General features: G+C 39.4%; 1 protein-coding gene across 1 annotated transcript; it reads left to right on the top strand.

The window, feature by feature from the left end:
• Positions 1–523: 523 nt before the first annotated feature.
• On the top strand, positions 524–10,254 carry LOC135468063 (26S proteasome non-ATPase regulatory subunit 4-like). The gene is made up of 11 exons (XM_064746092.1): positions 524–556; positions 2,715–2,855; positions 3,435–3,546; positions 3,840–3,926; positions 4,252–4,320; positions 4,558–4,619; positions 6,417–6,573; positions 7,170–7,269; positions 7,948–8,094; positions 8,568–8,635; positions 9,722–10,254. Exons 1-11 carry the CDS (start codon positions 531–533, stop codon positions 9,884–9,886), a joined length of 1,134 nt encoding a protein of 377 aa, XP_064602162.1. The 5' UTR covers positions 524–530; the 3' UTR covers positions 9,887–10,254.
• Positions 10,255–10,461: the final 207 nt, after the last annotated feature.

The raw sequence follows: 10,461 nt of genomic DNA, 5'->3' as shown, positions 1-10,461 counted from the left end.
TCCAAGCCTAATTTACATACCGCATATGATAAGAAAACGTTTTAATTCCCACCCAACCATAGTCACTCCACCGAGGAGAAAACTTTTACCATGAGGAGAAAACCTTTACACTGAGTTGAAAATCTTTACTCATGCCTGCAGGTGTAGGATTTCCACTGAGTTTGTAAATTTTCTCAAAAGAAAAGAAAAACAAAGAAAGAAACGTACCAGTAGTTTACTTTCGTATATACATGTGTAGTTCTTGTCAGGATGCTATCGATTTCAGAAGGCGCTAAACAAGGGAGACAACTTAATGGATGAGATTATGTAACTATTTAACCATGTAACTTATCTCCCTTAAAACATGGGGGCGTTCTTTTTTTTTTTTTATAGCATACGTTTTGTTGCTATTTGCAGGAAAAAAATATAAAATAATTTTTTTTCGAATAAAATTGATGTAAATATCATGTAAGCCAATTTTGCACGAAGTCATATTTTGGCCTATCATTTAAATATATTTCTATCTGCCCGAACCTAAACAAATTTTCAAGATGGTGCTGGAAAGTACTATGGTCTGGTATGTGATTTAAAAGTGACTTTTTACAAAGCAATCCTTGACACAATTTATGTAGGATGTTACAAAAAGAAAAATAATATTTTATGTAGTTAGTCTTGGAGGTGGTTAATTTGAATGTGTGTGCCAGGGAACAAAGGAAACTGGCTGTGTGTAGCCCATGACTAAGCACGATAACAACAACAACGCCAGCATGAAGTGACAGTTAATGTCCACATGCCAACCCGTTAGGCTGCTAGGCGTATGGATTTCCTGAATTATGAGTCAGATGATGTAAAGTGCAGCATGTAGGTAAAAATGAAAGGTGATGTAAACGGGGAAGAGTTGTTGAAGACTTCGTCAAAATATTGTTTAAAATCGATTACGAGGTAAAAAGCTAACTGTGGACTTTTAGATGGACTCGGTGTGCTATTTTAATATTTTGACATCCATCGTAACACTGAATACATCACCACCTCTCAAACAAATCACCACACATCTGCGCACTCCAACTCCATAGGTCCGATTTCAGTGAAGACTGTGCTGACAGCACTCTAACTTACCTGCACTTAAACATGTTCATGTTTATGCCTTTTTGGTTTAAATTAGAGAGATTGAAGTTGTTCTTGCAAATGGCATGGGAAATAAAATACTTTTTAGAGAATTTCAATGTCAAAACTCATTTGCATTTTATATCCAGAAGGTAGGTCAGGTGAGATTTTAAAATGGCTGTCTCGCGGTACCACCGAAGTGCTAGTAATTAGTGTGACCATAAGGCAGTGAGTGAATTAGTTCCATTGGTATGGATAGTAAATTCAGATGATGGTATTAGAGATTCAAATGCACCGAGAAAGTGAGTTGTACAGGAGTAAGTGGATGGGCCTGGGAGATGAAAAATAAACTCTTTTCGGAAATGTTACGATGGTTCGATCAGAGTTGGATGGGAGCTGTCCATGACTACGCGAGGTCCTGTGAGAGTAGTCATCCAGGGCTAGGCGTTAAAGAACTTTCAGCATCAGAATATGACTAGTAAAGATTTTAAGGTAGAAATTCTTTCTGGAAATGTAATCAGAATGTGTTTAGCCTTAAAATGTGATAAGTTCAGTATTCTGTGGTGCTTTGAACTTAGGAATCTGCAAAATCGCCATTTCGTCCATTTAACGCCATGTTATTTATCACATCCTGCTCCGTGTAAGGAATCCAGATGCACAGAACTATGAAATGAACATGGGGGTCAGATAGGAAAATAGTTAGAAATTTATAGTTAAAAACAATCGTACTGAGATATGTTCCTAGTTCTTATGTATGACTAGTATTGATTACAATAAATACAGAAAACACAGACTCTGATATCAGAATCTGAGCATGCTGTTAACTAGTCCAATTTTTCTGACTTGAATATAGCAGATATTGTAATAAGCCAGTAGACATCCCTCAGTTCTAGTCAGAAGTCGATGTGAGAGTTTTCAAACAATGTTGCCAACCATAAATTACTCACTTTGTCCTTGTTTCACCAAAGTTCAAACGCTAGTCTGTTTTATTCTCTTCTTTTCTGCAGTCTTCTTTTTCCCTGGCAAGTCCATTTTGGACAGTATTTTGAGGAACAAAGTATTCAGCACCTCTCCTCCGTTCATGCTTTCACTTTTACTTTTGTGTACATGAACTGCTTACGTCACATGCATCATAAACCTGGAAATTCTAAAATTGTGCAAAATGGCGCAACTTCTGACTGGAACAGCAGCATACATGTACCATTATGCTCATCACAGAATCTGTGGCACGAAAGTTAGTCACAAAATGCTGTCAAGCTGTCAACATAAAAACTCAGTCTAGGGCATTTTTCTCCCACATGTAGCCTGTTGGACTTAACCAAGCCAAAGTACATAGCTCTGTCAGACATCTGCAGAGGAGAAATAGAAAGTTCATGGACTATTGGTAGCTGTTGTATTTTTGGGCCGTCACAAATGTCATGTAAGCTAAAACCTTACTATTGTAACCTACAGTGTGTTACAGAAGCTGGACGTTTTGATGATAATTCTGGTAATTCTGTGATGTGGTACATATCATGCTCTAAAGTGGTTCTCTTAAGTCCGCATGTATTCAGTCTTGACGTGATATGAAAAGGATGAGTATGTATCAAAAAATAATGCTGCCGCTTTTTTTTTTTTTTTTTTTTTTGCAGTGTGGACAACAGCGATTACATGAGAAATGGAGACTTCATTCCAACACGGCTCCAAGCTCAGCAAGATGCAGTCAGTCTTGTGTGTCATTCAAAGGCGAGGTCAAATCCAGAAAATAATGTTGGTTTGGTAGTGATGTCCAGGTAATGTAACCTGTATTGATGAGTACTCTGATGACAATGTAGCAGTTGGAGCTATACCACTAATCATTTCAGTAGAAGTCTTAAAAGCTGATATTTGGCTGATAATTTATTTATTTATTTATTTGATTGGTGTTTTATGCTGTACTCAAGAGTATTTCACTTGTACCATGGCAGCCAGCATTATTTTGGGAGCAAACTGGGCACAGCCCTGGGGAAACCCACAACCATCCACAGGTTTGCTGCAGACCTTCTCACGTATGGCTGGAGGGGAAGTCAGCATGAGCTGTCTTGAACTTACAGCTACCACATTGATGAGAGGCTTCTAGGTAATTACACTGTGCTAGCGCGCTAACCAACTGAGCCACGAAGGCCCCCCAGGCTGATAATAGTTGCTTTGATAAATTTTTGATGTAAAATACTGTTAAACATGTATATGAACAAGTGTTTATGGTATGGTCTACGTGATGCACACTATTTTTTCCTGTTGTTAAGGAAAGTGTTTGCCCCATTAGTCATACTGTTAAATGTATTCTGCAGTAAATTAGACTTGAGTAACTGTGAATGTATATTAATTTGTAGTGTGGAAGTACTTGCTACACTAACCTCAGAAGTTGGAAGAATTCTCTCCAAATTACATCAAGTTCAACCCAAGGGAGAAATTGCCTTTATAACAGCTGTACGAGTGGCACATGTAAGTTATGTCACCTTCATTATTCTTATGTGCATCATACATGATGTGTATCTACTTTACTCTATAGGTATTCCAAGAGAGCATGGTTTTGATTTAGACATATGAAATGATCTCTGTCAGTAAGCACATAGCATTCCGTGCTGTGGTCTGCGCCTTAGCAGCACAAATGTTATTACTCTTTCACAATGTGCAAGAGTCACTGTACAAAATCATGTAATTCTTCAACTGGCATGTAACTTATAGACCCCAGGGTTGTAATTTTTGTCCTTATCTGGTGATGTTTGTTTCCTCAGCTTGCCCTGAAGCACAGACAAGGTCGTAATCACAAACTGAGGATTGTGGTGTTTGTTGGCAGTCCAGTAGAGGATGATGAGAAAGAGGTGAGTACAAGCATTAGTGAGTAGATAGCATCTTGTGTATTTTCTTGTCTTTAATTACTCAATGTACTTAACAAAAGTGGTGGGAAGGTCTGCCAGAGCCCTGCAGATGGTTGTGGTTTTCCCCATGTCCAGTTTCCCCCCACAATAATGCTGGCCACCGCCCTGTAAGTGAAATACATAAATTACAAAAAGTGACAACAAGTCTGTTACAGGAACAGCTTTTTTTCTTATTTCAAGTTAGTCAACTTCAACTTCAAATACATGAAAATTCCTGAACAATTTGGAAAGGCAAAATTTGCATCATTGTCAACTTTTTTGTTTACAGTTGGTTAAATTAGCAAAGAAATTGAAGAAAGAAAAAGTGAATGTGGATGTTGTCAATTTTGGAGAAGAGGTAAGACCGTAGTTTTAAGTTTGTTTGAAGAGCATTCAATCACAGTTATATGAAAACCTTTTGAATGTAAACAAATCAGTTTTGTTAAAAATTGTGATAGTGTAAAGCTTTGGTGAACGTCATGTCTACATTGAACAAGTACATTAACAACAAATTAAAAACTGTTGTGCCTTTTTCAGAGTGGCAGGTGGATGTGTTCTCTTTGGTAATTGTTAAATTTACCCATGTATTTTACAGGGTGTGAACACAGACAAGTTGACAACATTTATCAATACTATCAATGGGAAAGAAGGGACAAGGTAAAGTCACCTTGCTGGTATCCTTTTGGGTCTTGACATTTATAAACTGACAAATCCTTGACTGAATCCATCAATTATCTTGACAGACTTGATGACTTTCAGAATTTTTGTCTGGAATGTCAAAAGTTTATTTAAAAAATCATTTAGGCAAAATAATCCTCATTGTAACTCTTAAAACAGTTCAACGATTCGAAGAAATATAAATATGTAAACTAAGATTAGCTTTTTTGCACCTTTGTGAATTCCCCATAAACTTTCCAATTAATAGCATCTGTAATTTAAGTAAACAGCCTCTCTCAAAGTTGTTTACCATTCCCAAAATGTGTTCTGCAGCCTTTGTAAATTTAGACTGTACAACATGTTTTTGAATCATGTGTATATACGGTAAATGACCTAAAGTTTTGCCCTAGAAAGTGTATCCCAGGATTCATTGCGTTGATACTGACTGAGCGCCGCGGGAGAGCATAAGGGGTGATCTAGGGCTTATACTAACATTTCAGGAATGTAATAAACAAGCTGACGCTTCAGTGAGCAGTTAGTCTATGCTCCTACCACCATCAGTTCATGTTTTCCTCAGTATAATCATAATAATACAGCTTGATTGTTTTATTATCGTTATTTTGTGATAAATGGGAATTTGGGAGAAAACTCTGTGCAGATAAAGCATGACTACCTTTACATATGTGGGGTGTCATGTCAAATTTGGATTTTTAAACTGCAGCGCTCTCTGTAAACAAAGCTGTAGCGGAATTTAGCAAACCACGAATACATACTTATAAACTAGGCCTTCCAGCAGACGAGATGAGGATGTCTCATTGCGATCAAAGCAACACCTACACACATGCGTTTGCACCATTTCTTGTTTGTTCTAGTGTAATTTGACAGACGGTCAACATCCGCTCCGCCCATTTCTTGTTTGTTCTGGTGTAATTTGACAGACTGTCAACATCCGCTCCGCCCATTTCTTGTTTGTTCTGGTGTAATTTGACAGACTGTCAACATCCGCTCCGCCCATTTCGTAAACATGAATAGGGGCCTCCGTGGCTCAGTCGGTTAGCGCGCTAGCGCAGCGTAATGACCCAGGAGCCTCTCACCAATGCGGTCACTGTGAGTTCAAGTCCTGCTCATGCTGGCTTCCTCTCCGCCCGTAAGTGGGAAGGTCTGCCAGCAACCTGCGGATGGTCGTGGGTTTCCCCCGGGCTGTGCCCGGTTTCCACCCACCATAATGCTGGCCGCCGTCATATAAGTGAAATATTCTTGAGTGCGGCGTAAAACACCAATCAAAAAAAAATAAATAAATAAACATGAATACCTGAATTACTTAATACTTAATTGAGTCCCCTCAGATGAGATTTTAGTCATACAAATTGGTTTTATCTACATGTAGATAGATGCAAGCCACTTACAATCACAGAACTGGAAATTTTCACATGTCTACCATTCGATTACATGATTTTTGCTGGTAGGTAAAACAGTAATTTTATCTGTCGCTGGCGACACGTAAATCAGGTCTGGGCAAAACTGTATACAGGAAATCATAAAACATTTTGTTTATAAAGCCAGTGACTGTTGTGCGAACTGCTAATGTGATAACAACTGTCTCCGGACTCACACACAGTGCTAGGGAAAAGGGGTAAAACTAAATTGTGCTAGTTTTCGAAAACCTCGTGTGGAGTATGGTTTCTATGTTTAATGGAGATTCCTGATATGAAAACACAGAAAAAGGAACTCTTCTGCAACTCTTCTGAACGTTCTCCTGTTATATGTCTGACAATGTATCTGTGTTGTGTATTACAGCAGTAACCTTGTCACAGTATCCCCAGGCCCCATGCTGTCAGACGCTCTCCTTAGTTCACCTGTGGTCATGGGGGAAGATGGCACAGGAGTTGTGGCTGGAATGGGAGGTAGCTTTGAATTTGGTGTGGACCCCAATGAAGATCCAGAACTAGCACTGGTAAGGGAGCCATATATATGTTACTGACATGTAGGTAGCTATATGTAAATGTGGTTTACTTCTGTGCAGACCAGCCCGGATAGCACAGTTGGTAGAGCGTCCGCTTCGGGACCGGTAGATCCAGGATCAATCCTTGATCGAGTCACACCTAAGACTTTAAAAGAGGAAGTTGTAACTTCCTCGCTTGGCGTTCAGCATGAAGGGGATAGTGCAACGACTGGTTGACCCGTATCAGTATAATGGCTCGGGTGGAGCGGCTTACTTGCCTTCGGTAAGTCGTCTCAGTGAAGCAGCACTAAATAAAAGAGCAGTGGAAATCCGTCCTGCAACAAGGAGGCACATTACACGTACATGCACCCTAATGATTCCTTTCTCGTCATATGACTGAAAAATTGTTGAGTACGACGTTAAACCCCAAGCACGCACACTTACTTCTGTGCAAGATAACAACTGTTGCATGAGCTTGTAAGTTTGGGACTTTAAGGCTCCTCTGGCCATGTCTGTTGAAGACTTCAACAGAATTTAACAAATGATGAAAAATGACCAGCCCACAAGGCTGATTTTAGAAACTAAACCTTCAGTGTTGTTGTTGTCAGGCCCTGCGCGTATCGATGGAGGAACAGCGAGCACGGCAGGAGGAAGAGGCCAGGAAGGTGGCTGCCTCCACAGCAGAGACGACACCGGCTGCTACTGGAGGTATGTATTCCTCGTTAGCAAATGTAAACCATGTTGAACATGCAGCTCTTTTACATATTCGTTTAAAATGCAATCAGCTGAATTTATTATCCACACGCATAGTTTGTTTTTGGGCTTTTATATTAGCAATATTGATCATTTTAAGGACTTTTCATTTGAAGAGAGCTGTTAAGTTTGAAGAGCTGTACAGTCTAGAGATCAGTGTCTAAGAGCTGTACAGTCTAGAGATCAATGTCTAAGAGCTGTACAGTCTAGAGATCATGTTTAACAGCTGTACAGCATGAAGATGTCATGTAAAGAGCTGTACATTCTGAAGAGCATGAAAAAAATGGAAATAAATAAGTCTGAGTTGTTATTCCATTGCAGACAAATTAACATTGTCTGATTCACGCCCTGTCGTCAGTTATCATTTATAAAGTGTAGGTGTTCTTGCTGATTAAGTTTACTTTTAGCTTCTGACATCTCCTCTAACATGTTTTGGTAGTAATAAAAGTTAGTCATCTGTGTTAGGGCTCTGAGTTAGTCACATCATACAGCTCTGTCAAAGAATTTGTTAAATCTTTCCTGGAAGCACACAGTATGATAGCAAAACTATTGAAATTTACACCACATAAGAATTAATAGCTTGTAGGCAACGAATAACACACAATATCTTAAGCCTGTCTGTCATGTTTTTAGGAACAGTTGAAGAGGAGTCTCTGGAACAAGCTATAGCAATGTCCTTGAACCCAGAGGCAGAGAAGATGGAGGGTGTCAAAGATTATTCTGAAATGACCGAGGAAGAGCAGATAGCTTTGGCCTTACAGATGTCCATGCAGACGCCAGGTACTACTGGAATACCCACAGGCACAGTAACATGGTTTGCTGGTCAGACTTTGCAGACATTTAGGTCTCAAATTGAGATTTATGTCAAACATTTTGGATACAAATGTGGAATAATGAACTTTGGCAACCCATACATAGTTACCTCCCCTCTTCCAACGTAACAACCCTGCATGCGCGATGTTTTTTGAGGAATTATGGCTTCAAGGACAGTGTAAGAGTTGCAGCAGTGATTTGAAATTTCACATAGACATTTGTTTCATTGTTGTACCACACGATCAAATATTGTCAAACCAGTTGTAAAAAATTGCATTAACACTTTAGCCAGGTTTATGTCTGATGTTGTCCTTTGATAAACAGATCTACTGGGACTTACCACCAAACTGTACTGCTAATGCAATGGATGTATTCTGAATAAAGTTAAAGATCTAGTATCATCCCTAATTTGTACATGTATTCTTGTTTAACATGACTAGCGGAGGAATCAAGTGGAGCCACTCCTATGGAGACAGACGAGGAAAAGAAACCGAAGGAAGAGAAGAAGGTAAACCACAACAGTTATTCACTGCCTTAGTGGAGGCCACCTGCATTTATAGTGCACAGTCTGTCAGGATATTTACAAAGGAAGGGTCACGGCAGTCATCAAGTAACATAAATGCATAGCTGTGGATTCATTTTAGTCACAGCTTCATGAATCTTCATTGAAACTGTTGTCACTGTTTTTAAGGTCTAAACGATAGCAATTGGTGCACACACCACTATCATTCTGCTGAGTATTAACTGGTACATTGCTCTGAGGCATTGAACTTGTACTTGCTAGAGACTTCCGGTTCTTTAGCCATGGTGAAATCCAGACTCAGTTCCTGCAGTTGAAACTTGCATCAGGAGATAGGGGACCTCTGTGGCTCAGTTGGTTAGCGCGCTAGTGCGGAATAATGACCGAGGAGCCTCTCACCAATGCGGTTGCTGTAAGTTCAAGACCAGCTAATGCAGGCTTTCTCTACGGCTGTATGTGGGAAGGTCTGTCATCAACTTGCGGGTGGTCATGGGTTTCCCCTGGGCTCTGCCTGGTTGCCTCCCACCATAATGCTGTCCACCATCGTATATGTGAAATATTCTTGAGTATGGCATAAAACACCAGTCAAATAAATAAATAAATAAAATACATCAGGAGATTGGTCTTGTACCTTAGGCCATCATGAAAGACATGTTCCTTTGGTGTTGCTCATCTGACTCTCCAGAAAAAATTTTTGGGGATTTTGATGATTTTTTTTTCCTCTCCATATTTATTTCTTCAAAATCCCTACTTTTTTTAAACCTAGAGTAAAATTTACAAAGAAAAAAAACAAAAGAGGAATTCCCCACCTGCGGAGTCTAAACGATCTAAACGATCTAAACGAGTTCCCCACCTGTCAGATGTCATCCATCTGACATTGACTCAGTTGCAGCCTTGAATGTAGCTCTTACTGGTTTGGCTACGGCTTTAAATCAGGATGTTTGGCACGTAGCTGGCAAAGGGCCTTGGTTCTCTGTAGGTACCCAGATTTTCTTTTATCCATCAACCTGACAGTCACATAATTGAAAATGTCACGAGTATGTTAAATTTACGTGTCCTGTGTTTCTGTTTCAGCCTGAAGAGGAAGATTTCCTAAATGACCCAGCCTTTTTACAGAGTGTATTGAGTAATCTCCCTGGGGTGGACCCCCAAAGTGAGGCTATCCGCAATGCCATGAGCTCCCTCACAGACAAAAAAGACGATAACAAAAAAGATGACAAGTCAAAAGATAAAAAGTAATGATTTGTAAAATATTCATCACCAGTTTGCCATGTTTGTTACTTTATTATCTTCATCAGCTACAGTGGGCATGAGTAGAGCTTGCACTCCAGTGTTTCTCGTGTTTATTAAGCTGCGAGTATAGCTATCTTGTGGAATTGAGTTATTTCAGTGTAGTCTTCAGCTATATTATGAAAATAACACGGTATGAATCTGCTCTTCATCATGTAGAACCTTTTGGTTTGGTGGGCTGACAAATGAGATCTTGAGATAGCATACATGTGTCATGGATTGCAAGTTGAATGGTGGAAGTAGACTTTTGCATGTATTTCAATGGTTAAAGCAGTAATAGCACATCAGAACAATAAACAGTGTTTGTTCAGAGAATACCTCTTGATTCCTCATTGTCTGTATAAAGATTCGTAAGAGGTGATTTGTCCTTTATATTGGCATATGTGATGGTTATGTGTGAGTCTACTACTTTCATGACTTGAAGTTGACAGTGTACATGTTGAGGTGATGATATACTCTCCACCTCTTGTTGAACTTCTCGGGGTATTTGAAAGCAAATTACTGTATGTCAAGCCAAATGCTCA

The sequence above is a fragment of the Liolophura sinensis genome, chromosome 6, assembly GCF_032854445.1.
Source record: "Liolophura sinensis isolate JHLJ2023 chromosome 6, CUHK_Ljap_v2, whole genome shotgun sequence".
In the NCBI taxonomy this organism is placed as follows: Eukaryota; Metazoa; Mollusca; class Polyplacophora; order Chitonida; family Chitonidae; genus Liolophura; species Liolophura sinensis.
This window is presented reverse-complemented; position numbering and strand designations above follow the sequence as displayed.